The sequence below is a fragment of the Octopus sinensis genome, linkage group LG23, assembly GCF_006345805.1.
Source record: "Octopus sinensis linkage group LG23, ASM634580v1, whole genome shotgun sequence".
Classification (NCBI taxonomy): Eukaryota; Metazoa; Mollusca; class Cephalopoda; order Octopoda; family Octopodidae; genus Octopus; species Octopus sinensis.
In genome coordinates this window covers 18,298,047-18,320,495 of record NC_043019.1, presented here as the reverse complement: position 1 = coordinate 18,320,495, position 22,449 = coordinate 18,298,047, and the positions used below count along the sequence as shown (strand labels likewise).

General features: G+C 36.9%; 1 protein-coding gene across 1 annotated transcript; it reads right to left on the bottom strand.

Annotated features, from left to right (window-relative positions):
- Positions 1 to 1,612: 1,612 nt before the first annotated feature.
- On the bottom strand, positions 1,613 to 15,768 carry LOC115223587 (dehydrogenase/reductase SDR family member 11-like). The gene is made up of 8 exons (XM_029794233.2): positions 15,609 to 15,768; positions 13,542 to 13,680; positions 11,954 to 12,157; positions 9,041 to 9,135; positions 8,095 to 8,224; positions 6,742 to 6,834; positions 2,384 to 2,449; positions 1,613 to 2,193 (listed from the first exon to the last, which is right to left on the bottom strand). The coding sequence occupies exons 2-8, from the start codon at positions 13,671 to 13,673 to the stop codon at positions 2,128 to 2,130; spliced, it is 786 nt and encodes a 261-aa protein (XP_029650093.1). The 5' UTR covers positions 13,674 to 13,680; positions 15,609 to 15,768; the 3' UTR covers positions 1,613 to 2,127.
- Between the last annotated feature and the right edge of the window lie 6,681 nt (positions 15,769 to 22,449).

The following is a 22,449-nucleotide window of genomic DNA, read 5'->3' as shown; positions in this document are numbered from 1 at the left end:
GTTGGCTTTGGACAGTGGTGCGAAATAAGTAGCATGTCGGACGTGTGGTTGCCCCAAAATGGACACTTGGAGGGAAGAACATAACAACAGGGCTTGGATTAATTTGTTTTGTTCCAGATAGGTCAGCGGCGTCATTGCTACCTTTGATTGAGGAAAATGTTCTATGTAGAATAGAAATCCATTTGGACTGGAATCGCTGAGATACCACAATTTCACCATTTGACTGTTAATAATCTTGAGAATTTTGTGAATCATGTGAATGGAGTATGCAGGAATCATGCAGAATGTTATTGGAAAGAAACGAAAGAGCGATTGAAACACAAAAATGGAACTTCAGAAGAGATGCTACCATCTGATTTGGACAAGTTCTTGTGGTGACAATTAACAGGGGAAACGTGTGATGAGGCTTTCTATAACATTCTGCTTTACATTTCAAATTGGTTCAATGACCCTATAAATAATTAAATAGATAGGTGTAGGAGTGGCTGTGTGTTAAGTAGCTTGCTTACCAACCACATGGTTCCAGGCTCAGTCCCACTGCATGGTACCTTGGGCAAGTGTCTTCTACTATAGCCTTGGGCTGAGCAAAGCCTTGTGAGTGGATTTGGTAGACGGAAACTGAAAGAAGCCCATCGTATATATGTATATATATATGTATGTGTGTGTATATGTTTGTGTATCTGTGTTTGTCCCCCCAACATCGCTTGACAACCGATGCTGGTGTGTTTATGTCCCCCATAACTTAGCAGTTCAGCAAAAGAGACCGATAGAATAAGTACTAGGCTTACAAAGAATAAGTCCTGCTCGATTACAGGCGGTGCTTCAGCATGGCCACAGTCAAATGACTGAAACACGTAAAAGAGTAGATTAGATTTTTTTTGGCAAAGGAGGAGAGCGAAGTGTAAATTATGTTGCCACCTCGTACAACAAAAACAGAAGGAGATTAGCGAAAGAGAAGGCAACAATAATATTCTGCTTGAGTGGTTGTCGCGAAATACAGTAATACAATAGTACCGCCATTGATTGGTGAGGGGCATCTTTCTATGAAAGAAAAAAAAGCACTTTTGAAAATTTCTTCTACCCCCCACCCTCCAGACCGATTTGAGCCTTTTTTTTTGCTCTTAGAAACCATAAAAACAAAAGAAACAGAAAAGAAAAGAAAAGCAATTGTTGCATCTGGAGACTGCTTTAGTAACGAACACACTCACTGGTTCAATTTCCATTCGTTCATGATTTATATTTGTTCCATTCCAAAATTTTCATCGCTTCTGTAACCTTGTCGATGGATTTTGATTCCAAATATGCATGTACGTATGTATCTATGTACATACATATGTATGTATGCATGTAACACTTCTCCCTGGAGCAACTTCAGCAGGATGATCAAAAGTTGAACTTCTTTCATGAAACACCTTCAACAGCAGGATACAAAATGGCAGAAGAACAATAAGTAAAAGCAGCCAAATCATTTCAATTTTATATTCTATTTATTTCTACTTTTATTTCTTGACTGTCATAAGGTTTTTGATTCAGCAAAGAATGGTACAATTCTTTAACTCTTCACCTCACTTCTTCCCACAATTATAGTCATTTGGTCTTGTTATGTCAAGGATTTATTTAGCTTTGCCATTTTCACTCTGAAATATGATGTTAAGCTCAGCTGTTCGATGGTATTTACACATTATCTTTTTCTGAGACAAGCAGAGATTTCCTATGAGTAACTTCAAACAGGATGATCAAGAGATTTTTACTTCTCCTTGGGGTTGATTCTGGTCCCATGCCTATATTAGAAACAATTATCCTTTTTCCATGGTTGTTGTTGTTGTTATGAAGTGAAAAGGAAAATCGTTTGAGTGTCGGAAAAAATGACAAGTGGTGTTTCTTCTGAATTATTACATTTTGTGTTCAAATTCCACTTGAGCTAACTTTGCCTTTCATTCTTCTGGGGTTGATATAATAAAGTACCAGTCAAGTACTAGGGGTCAATGTAAATGACTTGACTTTCCCTAAAATTGCTGGCCTTGTGCCAAAATTAGAAAGAATTATTATGAAGTGAAATACATAAAAGCCATAACTTCTCATTTAGGCTTAGTTTTCTGAGACCCTTGGACCTGATACAAGAAAGTCTCATGCTGATAAATCACAGGAAATTTTGGGCCGTTGTTCAGTTGACTTCATTAAAATATCATTGACCTATAATGGAGGCAAAGACACAAAATAACAATTTAATAGGTCATAAAAAAACGTCAGAAAAACAGAGAGATGAGATATATATGAACTTGTATATAATATATTGCAAGCTTACAAATATCAATACAGGCAACAATAATGCAATGAGAAAATTGACCTGTTTATGGACATATTTGAAGTATCAACAACATACCTCACAATGCTTGGGTGTCTGTAGGACAAAGACAATGGCATCTGCAATATCCTGCGGTTCAAGAACCTATGAATATTGAAAAAAGAATCGATTATGCTGTATCACTACAATTTTGTTTCATTAAATGGTTTTATTGCATTGAAACATCACACAGGCAAAAGTATGGATGACATACAACATCAATAAGATGTTTGCAAAGCACATCAGGGAGCCTTTCAATTCTTCAGGCTGTAAACATGTTGCACAAGAGCAAATGTTGGCATGCTGCTGGATACTCTTGGAGGTCGGTGTAGCAAACACAAGTGGACTTCCACTGTTGATTACCTGCCGATTTTTGTTTTACCATTTAGCCATTTATGTGATGTGCTTCTCTTTGATATTTCCTGATCTTAACTGATCCTCTTTGATAAACATATATATATATATATATATATATATATATATATATATATATATATATATATATATGTGCACTTAAGGAAATTAATAAAGTATATTGTGAGCTAATTGCTGAATTAAAACTATTAAACAGAATGGAACCTTATGCACCAAAAACTCTCCATTTCACCTTAAAGGAACATAAACTTAACTTATATTCAAAACCTTCAAATCAGCTAATAGGTCCTACAAAGCCTGATTTGGATTGGATCAGTAAATGTATAATTGACTGGATTATACCCTGTGTTAGAGTTAGTGTTGAATTTCCATTATGGAATTGCACTGGAGATGTCATCACATGGTTTCATTCCCTTCAACATAAAAAAAAACCCATATTCACTTCCTTCAATTCAGTATAGCTAACTATTATCCTTCTATATCACTCATCCTTTTGAACAAAACTTTAATATTTTGCCAGAAATTATGCCAAAATTCCCCCCATCTGATATAAATATAATACTGGCAGTGAGAAAAACTTTGATATATTTTAAGAATAAAAACTGTACATGTATTGCATCAACAGATTATTTTGATGTAACAATAGGATCATATGATTCAGCCAAGGTTACAGATCTTGTAGATCTATTTCTTTCACAGATTAAATAGCAATTCCCCAACATATTAGGTGGGTTATATAGGGATGATGCACTTATCGGTGGAATGTACAAAAAAAAAGAACTGCATAAATTCTTTAAAAACTTTATTTCGTAATATCTCTTTCAAAACAAATACTAAAGTAGCAAAATTTTTAGATGTTACTCTTAATCTACATACTGCCTTATACTACCCCTATCATAAGCCTAACCAATCATTGCAGTATATTACTACACTCTCCAATCACCCCAAAATAACCTTCAACAATGTAATCACAGGAATCTCAATTAGAATATCTAATCTTTCAGCCAATAAGAATATTTTCAACACTCATACACCTTACTACAACCAGGCCCTCAAAATAAGCAACTTCTGGGAAAACATCCGCTACATACATAATACTAATTTCAAGAATAAAATAGTACACCTCTTCTGTGATAGTAACCCTGGCTATATGGCAATGACCTCCCCATCTCACTAGTTAAACAACACAACAAGAAGACTGCTTTGAAATTACATACACTGGCACCATTGGCACCCTTGGTCCTGTGGTAACTTTAAATCTCCCTATCTTGATCAGCCCACTATAAACTCATAGTTAAAAAAAAACCTACTTCCAGAAAGTGTGAAATTATATGATTTGCACCACCCTTCTCCCTCCAGGTCAGATACTTACCAAAATTACGTTTTTAAAATCTTAAAATCAAACCTTCTGCCACAGCACAAGTAGTACTCCATTTTCAAATAAGCTTCAATGAAAATTTCATATTCCACCACACCTAACCTTGGATCTATCATAGCTGCCCTCAACAGTTGCAAACTCTAAGGCCAGTCCACTGAACATATAAATCCCTATATAGCACCCCAATTGGATCCAGACAATAACAGTGAAGCAATATTGTTTTCTTCATTGCTATCTTCACTGTTTGAGAAAAATATTAAGAATGATCTCGTTTGAGATTACAAACATCTTTGGCTAGTTTAACCGTGTTGTGTCCACTATTTTGATTGGTTAGCATCTAAGCGCGGTCTGTCTCTCTACTTACTTCGCGCCAGTGTGTAAACTGACAAATCACGGCTTTTGGATAGGACTTTTCATTTGAGCCATCTTAACTCTTTAAATAGGCTGATCATATCACGATTCACTGTCTTTTGGCTTAAGACCTTTTAAGGTCTTAGTCGGAGACCACACAGAGCTTACTCAACCACATTCCAGTTCGAAAGGCAGACGACAACCAAGCAAAACATAATATGAAGACCCTATAGTAAACCAAGCGACAGACATAACGCCATCACCAACATCGTCTCCATCTACAAGGATTCAACTTGTACACAAGATAAATACAGATTCAACTCATGCTGTTAGTGAGAAAATCTCACCACGGAAAGACAGTTGCAGTATATATATCTGAAAGAATATCTATATCAAGAGAAAAATATGCACAACAAGTGACTTAACTAATCTCCGCTCAAATCTTGTATAGAACTCATTATTGTGTACTACATGAACTGGTAAAATAACTCTAAAGTAACTTCATTTAAACTCAAAATGTTGAGACTTCTCTCATGCTCTGTTGTATTTGCATAAACCTTATTTCTGTACTTTTGTCACACACATGAACACACAGACACAAATATATTAAGCAGGCATTCATGACACAACACTACGCTAATAAAAACAAATCACTTTGTACACTGTGAAATAAATATATCTTCTCTTTATAAAAGTAGAACGGTTTTTGGCGTTCCTTTATACATTTACTTTGGCACTGTATATTAAATATGTATTATGGCATATATAACATTATATTATGTTATGTTGGGATGCGGCCAGACGCTGTTGAACAAGAGGAGAAAATATGTCACCGAAACTCCCTCTCGTGCGGTTGTATTCTAAACAACAGTACCATAGCTATTAACAACTCTCCTAGGTTAAGTAATTCTAAAATGATGACAGTATCCTGCAGCCCTAATTACTAAGTAATGGATACCTGTTCCAAGATAACCATTCATTCTAATTCTGTTATAAACTCCAACTTAGACCCACCCTTACCAACGATATGTCAACCTATGATAGATTAGCCTCACAAATGAAAAATCCTGTAACTGTTATGCATCCAATTTATGCCCTGTCGAAGGTTTTTGTTTATGCAAAAATGTGATTTATAAATGCACTGTGATGACACCCCAAAACCACAAGGCAATGATATGTATATTGGGAGTACAGTAAACTTTAAGCTTAGATATTGTGCATATCTTCTTTTATTAACCCAAAAACCAAATTTTCTACCTCATTAGCTATGCATATCCATAAGCACAAAATATACAGTACATATCTCAGAGCACAAAATATACAGTACAAACTATCCAGGTCAAAAGTAACCTTACAATTCATATACAAGTAAATGTAAATGCTGTATTAAAGAATCATTAACTATTCGGCGTATGTATAATTCTTCAATGTTAGATAGATTTTTAGATGTTACTTTCTCTTGGTATTATTCGACTCTTAGACATTTGGCTAACTCTTCATAATTTCACATTAAATTATTATTCAATTAAATCTGAATTGTAAAAGCTTGGATTATATCTTCTCCTCTAACTCTAATATTATTAATAGCTTTGTCTTAACAGTAGTATATTTTCCCCTCCTACCACTCTATAAAATCAAAAACCCACCCAACACCCACATCCCTTAATGGTAAGTGTAGCTCTTTATAAAGTCTGCCAATTTTGAATTCCACCACATCCGCATAACAAATGTAAACCTATCAGTTGGAAACTTCCCTGAAGAAGAAAGCAGTAGTTTGAATTAATGGACTTTAGAATCTATTATATTTTTGGACTACTATGCCCCCCCCCCCGAAACAGCTGTCGGACCTTAAAGACTGATAACCTTCTATATGCATTTATAACATTCTACTCTGATTTTATATTCCACCTATTCTATTTATATATTTTTAATATTGTTTTTTTTGTAAGTAGGACTTTACATTTGTATAATTTTGATATATTTTTAGTGTATTTGTATTACTATATTTATATATTTTTGATGTAACTATATATTATTATTGTACAATTTTATGCACATGATATTTTTATAACGGAATATATTTTGTGAAATGCACATTGGGAACCTGTCTTCTGTTTCTCATCATTATTTTTCCTATTTCTCCAATGGCTCAAATGTCTTGAGCGCTTCAGTGCGTCTTCTATATATATATAGAGAGAATTTATCTCTAAAAAATAAATTACACACACACATACAAATATAATGTGTATAAAAGTGTGTGTGCATGTATATAAGGAAAAAACCTTGCTCAAACCTTGATTTTCTTAAACATGTGTGTGACCAAATCATGTTTATCAGGATAGAGGCGATATTGAAACTCCGACTCCACAATACCAGGTGATATGGCCTGTAGAAGACAATAATATATAAGCAGAGTGAGTGTATATCCAACATTTTCAATGTGGTGTGTATGTCACTAATATATTCTTCAATATAACTCGTCTCTATTTCTGAATGATGTATAAACATCATATATACTGTCATTTGAACATGAACAAAGTTAGTGTAAGGTGTGTATACTCCACAGCTTGTTGTCACGAGTAGACTCATGACTTAAGACATTCCAGCCAGGCACATCATGTCTTTGATTTTCACATGTAGTGGTTTCTGGTTCAGTCCCACAATATTCCACCTTAGACAAACGTTTTCTTCAATAACTTTGGGCTAAAGAAAGCTTTGTCAGTAGATTTTGGTAGATGAAAACAGGAAGAGGCTTTCGTCTATCCATCTATCGATATATATATGTGAATACATACACACACACACCTACACAAATATATATATATATATATATATATATATATATATTAATAGTTATCGCCATACTAATATGGCAGTCTTATAAATATAAGACTAAAGCTGTCGCTGATTAGCTCCAAGAGGCAACCACCTCAAGCTAGCTATTTGACACACAAACTGCGTCCATTATAAACCTTCGAACAAGGGAGGTCAGCCGCTTCATCCTGCTAGTCAGACATACATATGTGTGTGTATGTTTGTGTCTCCTTGTGTTGACATCTAGCGATAGTTATAAATGAACATCACCATCAACCAAGCAGTGTTGTCCCTTTGCAATCCTCTGTGAAAAAAATGTCCTGCTGTTGAAAATCTGCCTCAGCAAATTTTGTCTGACTGATGCAAGCATGGAAAAGTGGACGTTAAAAGATAATGATAAGCATCCAATCTCTCATTTTCTTTCTAAAGATGTATGGTTTTGAGGGAGGTTTGTTGGGTTTTGTTTTTCCTTAGCCATTTCGGTGACCAATGCAGATATCATAAGCTTATATCACCATTAATAGTTATTCTGTTTTTGTTTTTATGACTTCATCAGAAGAGGAAGACAAACTGCTGAGGCTATTTTTGTTGGCCATGGAAGACTGGTGAATTACAAATTCTAAAACAAATGTAAACAAACCAAACTGAGTATGTTTTGCCTCAATTCGAAAGAATCCCTCTCAACACATGACTATGATGCTCCTCACACCTCCTGCTTGTAATCAGAGATGCACATATGCTTTGCTAAGATAAAAATGCTCAGCTATTTATGGAATACACACACACATATATATATATATATTAAGAGAAAGGCACAAGTCTCAGAACTTACTGTAACTTTGATATCAGACTTGAGACGGCGTAGTTCATTCCTAAGCCCTGTCACTAGTGAAGTGATGGCAAATTTGGTTGCAGAAAAGAAGTGCACTTCTGGTAAATCAATCACTCTATGGCCTGATAAGCTGCAATACCAAATCAACATAAAGAAATGTGTTTGTGTGTGTGTGTGTGTGTGCATGCAATGGAAATTTTGACACCATATAACAAACAATAAACGTTTAAGTGAAGTTAACAGTCTTTGTGTGTTACTGAATGGCTAACTTGTGTCTTCCACACTAAAATTGGTTTATATATATATATATATATATATATATAACACTGAATGAAATTCCTATCCCTTGAGTCACTCAGCTACTTCTGCCAAATAATATTAATAAGAGATGTGTGTGTGTGTGTGTGTGTGTGTGTGTGTGTGTGTGTGTGTGTGTGTGTTTGTGTGTGTGTGTGTGTGTGTGTGTGTGTGTGTGTGTGTGTGTGTGTGTGTGTGTGTGTGTGTGAAAAATAGAAATGAAATAGAAATAATCATTGGAAAGATAAATAAAATAGAAATCTTCTCATCGGCCATGGAGACCAGACTCAAGTACAGTTTCAGCACTCAGAAATCTGAAGACATTGAACTGCAAGGTACTGCCTATCTGATTGTGCCAGTGACATTGGGAATATCACTGGACAAACAAAGGTTTAAAGTGAAGGGCAACAATATACAAGCTGGACAGAAAATTACAGACAGAAACATTTAATACATGCATGTGTGAGTGTGTGTTGCAGAGTGGACCTCTTCACCATAGGCAAAGGTGTGTATAATTTATAAAGAGTGCTTGTTTACAGTGAGGAATGTTTCTTTATTGTGCTTATAGTGTTCGTTTGCAGGGTGTATAGTATTTGTCTAGAGGGAGTTTTTTGTCCTTGCTGTGTATATAGTGATTGTCTTTACTGACCTGTTAATGTAGATCACATGACCATCATTGATCTCATGTTCCTGCATTGACTTAACGGCTTCTCTTGTACAGATGCTGGGAGCTAATACATTCACCTGTTGAAAACCCATATTAACCAAGATATTAGAGATGGAGAGTACTTGTGTGTGGGTGAGTGTGTGTGTGTGTGTGTGTTCAAACATGTGTAGCTTATATATATATATATATATATATGTGAGCTGTTTAAAAACCTGTAAGTCAGGAAAAAGATGCACTCGTATATCTGTCAATAGAGTGGGTATATTATCTGAAGTGTACTGTATAATATATCCATCACACCTGATTTTACCAGTTTCACACTAGGGGTAGAATGGAGTGTTAGGTAACAATCTGATTATATAACCCTATGCTCATGAGAGGTAGCTGATATGGAATGAAATATGGCAATCACCATATTTCATACCATATCGGCTACCACTGATGAGCGTAGGGTTATATAATCAGATTGTTACTTAATGCTCCAGTGTACCCCTAGTGCAAAACCGATTGATTGGTAAGATTGGGGGTGGTGGATATATAATATTGTACACTTTGGATTGGGTATATATATATATGAATTTTAGGTGTGGAAGCAAATTTTATCAGAAACCAAATTAGGAAGACAGACAAATCAAAAATCTCTTTAGGGAGATGACCCTGCCTGATGTGTAGAGAAGGTGGAGGTAGAAACTCCATTAGGTGTACCCAGTGCAAGCTATAGACACATAAGAGGTGCAGCAATATCAGAGGAAGGTTAACAGAGAACGTAATCTTTGTGTGTGGCAGATGTACAGGTCGAATAAACACTTGGAATGTACAGAAAATATCAAATGCCCAGAAAGATACTTAGAAGTATTAGATAGCTTCCATCAGCTAAGTGACCAAATCATTAGTGGAAGAGGATGCTCTGAGATCATAGCTCATAGAATAAGAATGGTCTGGGCAAAAATTGGAGAGCTTCTACAATTGATGTTCACATTTCTTTTTGATTTTTCTGTAGTTTTTCATTGTGGTTTTCTTTTCATAATGGATTTTTTCTCCATAGTTTATTTCCTAATTAATGAACCACTCTTGTTGTTTTTCCACGCATTTTAGTAAATTTTAATGAAGAATTTCCTGGAGAGAATTGGGTTTCCTTCATTTCACCAATTTTGGCAGGTGTTGGTTATGTTGCTACCTCAAATGCAGAAGTTTATTCCAGAGTTGTGCTTTCACTGGATTTTGCTTTTGTATATCAACTTTTGTTACTTCCTTGAAAATTTTTCTTTGAGATAGGGGTGGTTCATTGGTAAAGTTTGTATTGTTGGTTCTTATCGCTAGAGTATCTTGAAGGAGATTACCGTGTATGTGGATGAAATTCACAGATTTATCTAAAGTGGTGAAAACTGTGTTCAGTTTTGAGATAAGAAAATTGAACTGACTGAATATTTCTGTGGGAAGTTTCTCTCTGTTTCTCATATCTCTCGATTCGGTTTGATTGTGATTTCATTCATTCTGACGTGTTGTACATCTGAATAGATATGCATAGGTTATTTGAAGTGTTGCACAGATTTCACATCATCACCATCATCATCATCATCATCATCGTTTAACGTCCGCTTTCCATGCTAGCATGGGTTGAACGATTTTGACTGAGGGCTGGCAAACCAGGTGGCTGCACCAGGCTCCAATCTTGATCTGGCAGAGTTTCTACAGCTGGATGCCCTTCCTAATGCCAACCACTCCAAGAGTATAGTGGGTGCTCTTTACATGCCACCGGCACGGGAGCCAGTCAGGCGGTACTGGCAATGACCTCGCTCGAATCTTTTTACACATGCCACCGGCACAGGTGCCAGTAAGGTGATGCTGGTAACGATCACACTCGAATGGTGCCTTTTATGTGCCACTGGCACGGAAACCGGTTAGCCACTCTGTCAATGATCATGCTCGTATGGTGCTCTTTGCACCAAAATTTTAGACAATTCTCTGCTTGAATTATGATACAAGCATTGCTATTTTGAACTGATATTGCTTCTGTTGCTAACAAGGAATTTTCATTCTGCCTTCGAAACCAGTGACTTCAGTAGTGGCTGATTCTTGCTTAGCAAGGTGTGGATACTTAATACTGACAAAGCTCAAAGAAACAGAAATACATTTTTAGCAACATTACTGCAGTTCTTCAATGGTTGCCATCTGCTGCCAATATATATCTGAATTTTTTTATACAATACATTTATAAGAGATGCTTTCATGAGACAAAGACTACATTTAGCTTTAAGTATGACATACAAATTGCTATTTTGAACTAATATGCTTCCCTTGCTAATAACAAATATATATATATATATCAAATATCTTACGCACCCTGTATATATATATACTGGGTGCGTAAGATATTTGAGGAGAGATTTATGTTTATAAAAAGACAGATATATAATAACAGATAATAATTTTATTTATCAAAGAATGCTATGAAGATAAAAATAAACCTTCTTTTCTATAATGTTCTTTGTGCTCCTTACAGAGTAATGCGTAAAGTGGTTGGTGTTAGCCAGGGCACCAAGCTGTAGAAACCATGCCAAAGCAGCAAGTGGAGGTTGGAGCAGTCTTTGAACACATCAGATCCTGTCAAACCATCCAACTCATGCTAGCATGGGCGTTAAATGATGATGATGAAGTTCATGATGATACACACGCACACACATGCTCCTTTGTTCATTTTCCATGTAAGCCTGGGTCACACAGATGTTATTGAAGCATGGCTTTACAGCTGGACCCTTTATCTGTTTTCCAAGTAAGGGATCTCATATTCCACTCAGCTTTGAAAGTACAAAACAAACAGTTGAGGAGAAAGAATGAAGGAAAGAGGGATGTGGGAGGGAGGGAGGAGGAGGAGGAAGCAGAGAAACCACTTACATTGAACATCTCCCGCCATTTGTTAGTGTCCCCAGTAAGCAGTGGCTCAGCGTGGGCCAGTCCTGCATTGTTGATGCACACATCCACTCCTCCATAATGGGACTTGATGGTCCCAAACATAGACAGGATATCAGACTCATTGTTGAGGTCACATTTCAAGACTAACAAGGAACCGGCTTCACCTTTCAGTTCATCAGAGATTTCCTGGGATAGATTAGCAACAGAAAACAGTTGATTAACATTGGATAGTTTTTAATTAAGCAAAAATGGAAAGCAATAGCTTGATTAGAAATTTAACTAGAAATCCAGATTAATTACGAATCTAAATTAGATTAATTAGAAGTTTAACAGCAAATTAATATGGAGTAATAATGGATTAACTGGATATAGTAATTGATTTATAAGAAATGAAGTGAAGCAAATTTAGCAATCATCGGATACTTTTCCACTCAGCCAATTTCCAGTGATTACTACATTTGTCTCTCCATATTTGGTATGAAACTGTTTGGTACCAAATTCTGTTGATTATCATGACACTATAATAGTGAGTAAATAACAACAACAACAATAACAATTATAAATAAACGTTATTCATGTTCAATTGTGGCTGTGTTGGTAAAAAGCTTGCTTCCCAACCACATGGTTCCGTGTTCAGTCCCACTGCATGGCACCTTGGGCAGGTGTCTCCTACTATAGCCTTGGGCTGACCAAAGTCTTGTAAATAGATTTGTAGATGGAAACTGAAAGAAGCCTGTTGTATATATATATATATGTATGTTGTTTGTTCCTTCTCGAGCCATGCCTGATTCATAAGGGCTGGTTTCCCAGTTTCATTGGCATATAGGTTCCCCACCTGGACAGGATGCTGGTCCGTTGTAGGTGAACTGCTAGATGCAGGAGGAGGACAGAGCGAAAGTTGTGGCGAAAGAGTCAGCCGAGGTTTACCATTACCTTCTGCCGGAGCTGCATGAAACTTTAGGTGTTTCACTCATAAACACACACATCGCCCAATCTGAGATTTGAACCCACAATCCCTCGACCATGAGTTCGCTGCTCTAACCACTAGGTCATATGCTTCCACTATATGTGTGTGTGTGTATATATACCATGATGGTAAGGCTGGTACCATGTTTGGTTAAATGCAGGCATGGATAATGATTCTTCATAAAATATTTTGGTACTTTTTGGTTATCTCACCCCCATTAAAAAATTGGATTATCTCCCCACCGTTTTATGAGAAATATCAGTATTTTTGGTTATCTCACCCCCATTAAAAAATTATTTAACCCTAAAGAAAAAAAAACAAAAATGAAAAAATTCATAAACATGAAAAATGAAAAGATTAAATATCTCATTGAATCTGATATTATTTTTATAAGAAATCCTATAATTCCTATTGAGGAGGCCAAACATCCACAATGTGTTGAAGTAATGAATCAAAACGATCTAACTCTTTTAATCCAATCTCTTGTTGCCACATTTTTTAGTGGGGAGGTAACCCAGTTTTTTAATGGCAATTTTTTAATGGGGGTGATGGAACCAAAATGTACAAAAATTTTTTCCCTTTTTAAAAAAGTTAAAACCAAACCTCAATACGCTGCACATTTCTTGCACATCCAACAACATTCATACCACTCTTCACCAAATTCCTACAGATGGCTGCACCAATGCCAGTGGAAGCCCCAGTAACTAGAGCTGTTCGTTTAATCCATCGTTCCATGGTTGAGCTGAGAGTTTGGTGAGGAACAAGAATAGAAAATTAAATCATTTTGATGTAGGATTTGATGAGGGACCATTTAGGAGTAAAGCATCAGAATTAGTGGGGAGGGGTACATATTTGAATGGGTGAGTAGGAAAGAGAGAGAGAGAGAGAGAGAGGACGAGAAGGAAGAGGTGAGTTATTAGAAGGTAAATGGGTAGATTTTCCTTTACCATTTTTGTTCTAAATAACAACAATAAATTTTTCAAATTATTGGTACAAGACCAGCATGCCGATGATTCTGCCAGCTCACTGCCTTATTTATAATAATAATAATAAACTGACAGAAAGATATATGTGAATAGGCCAGACATTATATTGAAAGACTTCAGATAAAAATCCTGCCTTCTCATTGATATGACTGTCTCAATCGACATAAATGTCAAGACCTACCAAAAGCTGAGCAAGTATAAAGATCTTGAAATAGAAATTGGCAAAATGTGGAGCCTCAAGACTAAAACAATACCTGTTGTCATAGGTTCCCTGGAAATGATAGCAAAAGGGGCTGATTGCTACCTAGCTTAGATACCAGGAAACCCCAAAATGGCAGAAATTCAAAAGATAGTGCTCATGCGAACTGCCCATATCCTACATAAAATTCTGTCTATGTAATCTCAACTTTTAAAACAATTTTCTTATGTTTTCTTAAACATTCTCTAGAACAACACTATCTACAAAACCAAATATATGACACCCTAGGCATAATACCGACTTGAACTTCTAACTTGTTGTCTCTTGAGGTTTCTGGGCGAGACCTGGAGTCAACTTGTACAAATACAAAGCAAAAGTAAAACAAAAAATAATAATAATAATCCTTTCTGCTATAGGCACAAGGTCTAAAATTAGTGGGGAGGGGACTAGTCAATTACATCAACCCGTGTGTAACTGGTAGTTATTTCATTGACCCCAAAAGGATGAAAGGCAAAGTCAACCCCAGCAGAATTTGAACACAGACTGTAGCAACGGGCGAAATACTACTAAGAATTTTATTGGGTAGCCACAATTGAGTCTGGATTTGCGAGATGGGATATGAGGGAAGATTTAGAAGCTATTTCTAGCAGGTGAAGCATGATCATGTAGCAGATATTTTCTATAGGAGCACTATGCGTGATTAACAGCAAGTTTTTGAAGAATTTGAGAAAGTTTAATGCATTTTGCTGATGCAGTACATGTGTCACTTTGTGACAAAGTGTGTGTGTGTGTATGTATGTGTGTGTATGTACAATGTACATATGTATGTGTATGTGTGTATGCATGTGTATATGTATAAATGTATGTATGTATGTAGTGAATGCACATGGTTTTGTGGTTGGGGTAATCAGCTCTCAATGGTAAGGTCGTTAGTTCGACCCCTGGAGGCATTTTATGTCCTTGAACGAAACATTTCACGTTGCTCCACTCGTTAGACAAAAATGAGTTGTACCTGAGATAAAAAGAAAAATAATAATAATACAAAGTTTTGCTTCTTGGCTTGCGAGAACAACATAGGATGACTGAGCTAAGAATGGCTACAAGAGGAACATATATTTGAATAGCAAAGTAAATTTTATGATTAGAAAATGACTATTTTTAAATCTCACGAGAGATATTCAGCAACAGTATTTTGGAGTAAAGATTGTTTGCCAACATAACATGGCAGTCCTGGAAATAACCTGGGAATTACAATACACAGATATGATTCTGAGATAAGTGGAGGTGCTAGATTCCCTTGTTTGAAAATATAAGGTCACAGATTGTGTCGTATAGGCAGCTGGAGACAATGTCTCCTGGGACTAAATTACAGCAACATTCATCCTAAACCAGGACTGCCATGTTATGTTGGCAAATAATCTTTACTTTAAATTTTATAATGTTTAAAACTACATTTTACTTTTTAAAAAAATATATTCTACTTACAAGGGAAAAATACATAAGTATATTTTGTGTGCACAAATTATTTCGTGTGTCAGCAGCAGAAATTTCAATAAAAGAAAGACAGTTTTTGTTTTCCTATGTTTCTGACCTGAAATCACCAGACCAAGCAAGAAAGAGACGAGTCCTTCTGTTCCACACAATTCAATTCTGTCTCAATGCCAAGTAATTAAGCACACACACACACACACTTACACATCTGTGTGCATACATGTTTGTGTGTGTGTATGTGTGTGTGTATGGTCTGTTTGTATGTATTTTAATCCTATTTTAGAGAGTTATGTAACTATCAAGCAAAGACACACCTTATGTATGAATGTATGTATGTATATATTATATATATATATATATATATAAAAGCATATATAGATATATAAACATATATACATGTACACACACACATATATATCTGTATATATAGTGGGTATGTATGTGTGTATCTTTTACCATTTACTTGTTTCTGTCATTGGACTGTGGCCATGCTGGGGCACTGCTTTTAAGAGATTTAAGTCAAACACTACTTATAGTTTGTCAGATATGTATTCTATCAATCTCTTTTGCCGGTCCACTCAGTTACAGGGTCACAAATAAATGAATACAAGGGCTTCAAGTGGTGATGGGTGGTAACAACCACACACACACACACACACACATAGATTTGTGTGTGTGTGTGTGTGTGTGTATTTATATGATGGCTTCCATGTACCAGATTTACTCATAAGGCATTAATTGACCTGGGCTTATAATTGAAGACCTATGTCCAAGTCGCCAAGCAGTGGGACTGAACTCAAAACCAGGAGTTGCAAAGCAACCTTCTTTTCCCAGATAATCTCATCCTTAAACGATGTGGGATATCTATGTAACTTCTCTGTAGCAAGTTATCTCCATCTCTGTTGGTCTTTGACCTAAAGCTACCTTGCCACCATCTCAAATACTCCAACACCACTTAATATATCAGGTCATCCCATAAGTTCTGTCCGAATTCTGAATAAAGTAAACAAGTGATCAAATATTATATTTAATTGAAATTTAATCATCAAAGTACTTCCCTGATTATCTATGACTTCCTTCCATTTATTTACAAGCTTTTTAATCCCATCAATGGTTTGAAAGCGAAGAACTCTGAAATGTCAGTTTCAGCCTCTTCCTGGCTTGCGAAAGTTATGTCCGACAAATGATTCTGTAAACTACGAAACAAATGGTAGTCTGAAAGAGCAAAGTCGGAAGAATAAGGTGGACGGGGAATGTTTTCCCAACCAAGCTCTTTGATCTTCTGTGATGTGATTTTTGCAGTGTGGGGTCACACATTGTCCTGATGAAACATCACTCCTTTTCGATTCATTAAAGCGGGTATTTTTTACTTCAAAGCTTGGTTCAAACTTGAGCATTGATTGTTGCATTAGGTGGTAACAATTCAAAGAGAATTACTCCTTTGCAATCCCCCCAGATAGAGAGAAGAACCTTTTTCCCATGAAGTTCCCTTCTCGGTTGTGGTTGAGCTTTTTCCCTTTTACCAAGCCACTGTTTACGACATTTAACATTTCGATAGAAGATCCATTTTTCATCACAAGTCACAAGTCTATCCAAAAAGGGTGAAATGAGTTCACAAGAATGGAGAGGAGAGCAGATGTCAACTCAGGATTTGCGGTTGCTTTCGGACAATTCATGAGGCACCCATTTTCCAAGATTAGGAACCTCTCTGAGTTGTTGAAAATGACGATGAACAGTTGCATGGTTTGAACTAAGCTTTATTGCCAATTCTTCAATTGATAATGCAGGATTTTCTTCAAGTAATGCTTCAAGGAGCTAATCATGAAACTCAACTGGACGTCCTGTTCAATCTTCATCTTCAACTTATGGGATGACCTGATAGAAAGACCCCACCTTTTCCCTTATCCTTGTTCTTTCTTGTCTGGCAAGTTACTCGGCAACCTTACTTGTGCCGGTGGCATGCATAAAGCATCCAGTACACTCTGTAAAGTGGTTGGCATTAGAAGGGCATCCAGTCATAGAAACCTCGCTAAAGCTGACATTGGATTACAATGCAGCCTTGTGGATCATCAAATCTTTTTGTATTATCTGATCCATGCCAAACATTAAATGATGATGGTGATGCTTTGTGGTATGCTGAGTGCCTGGCCAGACAATGTCAGTTTGATGGAGGGAGTGAGCTAATGTATGTTATGTAAATTTGATCACTATAAGCAAATCATTTGTGCAGGTTGTTTGGCAAAAGCTGAATGTTCATACATCATCGTTTACCGTCTACCTTCCATGCTGGCATGGTTTATATATATATGTAGTGGATGTGTGTGTACGTAAACAAATACATAAACCGTTTCATGATTAAAAGGGATTTATTTACAGGGTTATAAGTACACTGCATACAAATGTAAGCAAATGCTACGAATTGCTTGTATAGAGCACATATTAAAAATGAATATGTTTGTGTGTGTGTGTGTGTGTCGATAGATACTGTGAGCATTTCTCTCTGTCTGTCGTCTGCCAAAACGTGGGGCGAGATACATCTGTCTGCTGCCGTCTCCGCTTCTCTGTTTTTTCCCTTGTATTTATAATATTTGTGACAGCTAGAAAGACAGTCATATCGTAAGAGAGACAGTGCTTATTTAGGTCAGCACTTGTCCATTTGAACTCAGCCCGATATGGCTGAAGGTCGCAGGTCAAAGGGAGATGAACAAAGGGATTCTTAAATTTCGCGCCTTTAATTGCATTGGTTTGGACGATCGATGATTCTTGGATTCGATTTCGAATCTAGGCTTAGAGAAGGAAGTGCTAATTCTTACATATATATATATATATATATGCATATAGATACAGGAGTGGCTGTGTGGTAAGTAACTAGCTTACCAACCACATGGTTCTGGGTTCAGTCCCACTGCATGGTACCTTGGGTAAGTGTCTTCTTCTATAGCCTCAGGCCAACCAAAGACTTGTGAGAGGATTTGGTAGATAGAAACTGAAAGAAGCCCGTCATGTTATTATGTATTATATATATATATATACATATATATTATGTCCCCGTAACTTAGTGGTTCGGCAAAAAGAAACTGATAGAATAAGTACTAGGTTTACAAAGAATAAGTCCTGCGGTCGATTTGTTCAACTAAAGGTGGTGCTCCAGCATGGCCGCAGACAAATGACTGAAACAAGTAGCCTGATTTTCCATAGCATAGTGTAAATACAGAAATATTTCATGGACATGAAAAAGCATCCAGCCTTTCACAAGTGAGTGTCATTGTGTTATTTGTAATTGCTGTAACTGCTGAACAAAGATGATGAACTGGTTGACTGTCTGCTCTGTTAACCTCAGCACATTAGATGGTTGTGAGATTACATTGAGGGGGTCATCGCTAGCCTGTTCTGCAAGAAAGAGTGGAGATTGTGAAAGCATATGAGAGAAAGGGTTCTGTTAAGCAAATGATTAAAATTTTTGAAGTCAAGTTTCTGGGTAAAGGCTTATCAGCAAAGGGAATGCTACAGTTGTTGCTTTAGAAGTGACACACTACAGAGTCAGTACACAATGTCCCAAAACATGACCCTACAGTTTGAATCAACATGGAAAGTGGGACAGCAGCCTCACATAAGCAGGATGTCATGTCTGCAGGTAATTGAAAAATCTAGAGTTGGAGCCATATCATTTCACCAGTATATGTCCAACCCATGCTAGCATGGAAAGCGGACGTTAAACGATGATGATGATGACAGCAATTAAAAGTGGATGAAAAGAGGAAACGAGTAAATTATAACACACGGCTTCTGAATTGCAGTTACAAGTGGTTGAAATAACACAATGACACTTGCAGACGAAAGGCTGGAGGCATTTTTGTATATAAATTTTATTTCTGTATCTATGCTACAAAATCTGGATTACTTTTTCAGGCACCACCTTCTATAATTATGTACGTACATACATGCATACGAGAGAGAGGGAAAGAGTGCATGTGTGTACACAAGATGTTGCTACCTCATCTATTGAAAGGAGGTTAATATTAAAAAAGCAATGAGGAAATAGCTGTTCCCATTTCTTCCTCTCACCATGTACACTCTTCGTAATGGATCAATAGCTTCTGGTTATCATAATCCAAGCAAATATAATTTCTCATTGGAAAAAAGAAGCCAAATTGCCTTCATATAATATCGTTAAAGAGAAACACTGGATTATGGAAACTGAGGAGGGCGGAAGTCGATCCTGTGTTTAACTGGTAATTATTTTATCGACCCCGGCGAAATTTGAACTTGGGAACCTAAAGACGGACGAAATGCCGCTGAGCGTTTTCCCCAGCGTCTTAACCATTCTGCCATCCCTCTCCAGTGGTTTTCTTTAGTAAATCTGGAGTTGTCGCCCTTGCCTTGTGTTCAACTCATTCAAGAGTTTTAGCCTTAATTGACATTAGATATGGCGTATAAAATGCAGGTCTATAATTCATGCTTTAAGGCATTAAATACCGTCGTTTTTTTTTTACCTGAATGTCAAACTGTCGTACACACACACACACGAAATTACGTGTCAGTAGGCAAACAAAAGAAAGAGCCACTCCAACACATTTAATAGGAGTTGCATAAATTATTATATTTAAAAATCACAGAGCTTTGTGGGTGCCTCGCCAGAACCTAACTCGACAAATTCGGATCCTGTGATGAGCTAAGGGGCCGAATCAAACTGTTTTTTTTTTAATGTGTGTGTGTGACCCTGCCGTTGGTTTGCTTACGTCCTCTTCAAATAGCGGTTTCGCAAAAGGGGCCGATGGAATAAGCACCAAAGAACAAGGACTGAGACTGATATGTTTGATCAAAGCGACGCCCCAGCATGGCCAAAGTCCAAAGACTTACGAGAAGATGAAAAATATTGAGGAAACTATCGCAGGGAGAAAACCCCGACTTTTGTTTAATCCTGTCGAACTAAGTCAGTGAATGGGGAATTTCATGGGTAGTGATTGGTGGGGGGTACAGTTATTTAGAAAGTTCATAAAATATATATTTATGATTTAAATTTTCACTAGAGTGTTTTAGAGGCAATGGATCAAGAAGTTTGCTAGTCCCACTGCACGAAACCTTGGGCTCCCTACAAAGGTTTTGGGCCAACCAATGCCCCATGAGCAAATTTAGTAGATGGAAACTGAAAGAAGCTTGTCATATTTATAATGTTTGACCTCCTCTATTGTTAAACGACCAGTGATTCATTTATGTGCCTCTAACTTAGCAATTTGACAAAAAGAAATCGATAGAGTAGCAGACTTAAGTGCTGGGCCCTTCAAGGCCCCCAATGATAGAAACAAAACAAAACAAAAAAATATTTGGAATGGAAATACAAAATTGCTTAAAGAAGACAAACAATAATTCCTAGATTTTGTTAAATGTGGATAAGTCATTTGGAGTACAAGTACAAAATGGTTGCCAAGAAAACCTCTTTCATCTTTAACTTGTTTCAGTCGTTAGAGCATGGCAATACCGGGGCATCATTTTGAAGAATTTTTAGTTGAACGAATTGACCCCAGGACTTGTCTCTTTTAAAAAGCCTAGAAATCATTCTGTCGATCTCTTTTGCCAAACCACCAAGTCACAGGGATGTAAACATACCAACTGTCAACTGGTGGTGGGGGACAAACAGACACATGTGTATATACACACAACGGGCTTCTTTCAGTTTCCATCAACCAAATCCACTCAGAAGGCATTGGTTAAACTGAAGTTATAGTAAAAGACACGTACCCAAGGTGCCATGCAGTGGAATTGAACCTGGCCATACCTATACATCACTATCTTGTCAAACACTGCAAATCAGGAAAGAAACTTGCTGCCAACTGGATTTAATTTCCATGGAGAAGCTACCATTTCCTGTCGTCTATTGCTGATATTTTCGAGGTAAGGATAAAGTTTTATACTCAAGAAGCAGTCTCATCTTGCTTCTAGGATGTTAATGTGAGGGTTTTTGAAGATATTACAGAAATGGTAAACTCACCAGAATAACAGAAAAGGAGTCTTTGGGACCCGTGAAATGGTTTCACTATTCTATGCATTTTCAAATCTTTGACATTTACATGACTTCCAGATGTGATGCTTGTTCATTCACATGGTTTTGAATTAATCCTGTATTATCTCATAGCTTTGTGATTTCAATAGGAGAGGTCAGATCTGGCTGATTTGAACATTTCATGAAAAATTGGGAATGAGATTCCACTTGTACAACATTGACACTCATTTACAACTGTCACACGATGCTAAGACAAGGAAACACTAACACACACACACACAATGGGATTCTTTCAACCAAATCCACCACAAGGCTGTAGAAGATACTTGCTCAAGGTGCCACGTAGTAGCAATGAACCTGAAACCAAGTGGTCGGGAAGGCAACTACTTCACAGCCATGTTTCTACCCATATATACATCACCATTCAACGTCCACCTTTCCAGGATTGCAAGACTCAGACAATATTTGAGGCAAATTGTCTATGGCCAGATGCTCTTTCTGTCACCAAACCTCATGTATTTCCAAGCAATGTAATGGCAAAACAATTTTCATGGATGACTCCTAACAAATAACACCTCATCATCATGTTGCTTTCCATGCTGGGGCAGGGGTGGAACAGTTTGACTGAGAACAGACACGCCAGGAGGCTGCACTATGCATATGTATGAAGGACTTCTTTCAGTTCCCATCTACCACAAAGCTTTGGTCGACCTGGGGCTATAGAAGACAGTTTCGCAATAGAACCGACACCCGAGACCACATGGTTTGCAAAGTAAGCTTCTCAATCGCACAATTTGACCAATGTCCAACACAATGGAAGAAGGGTCTAAACAC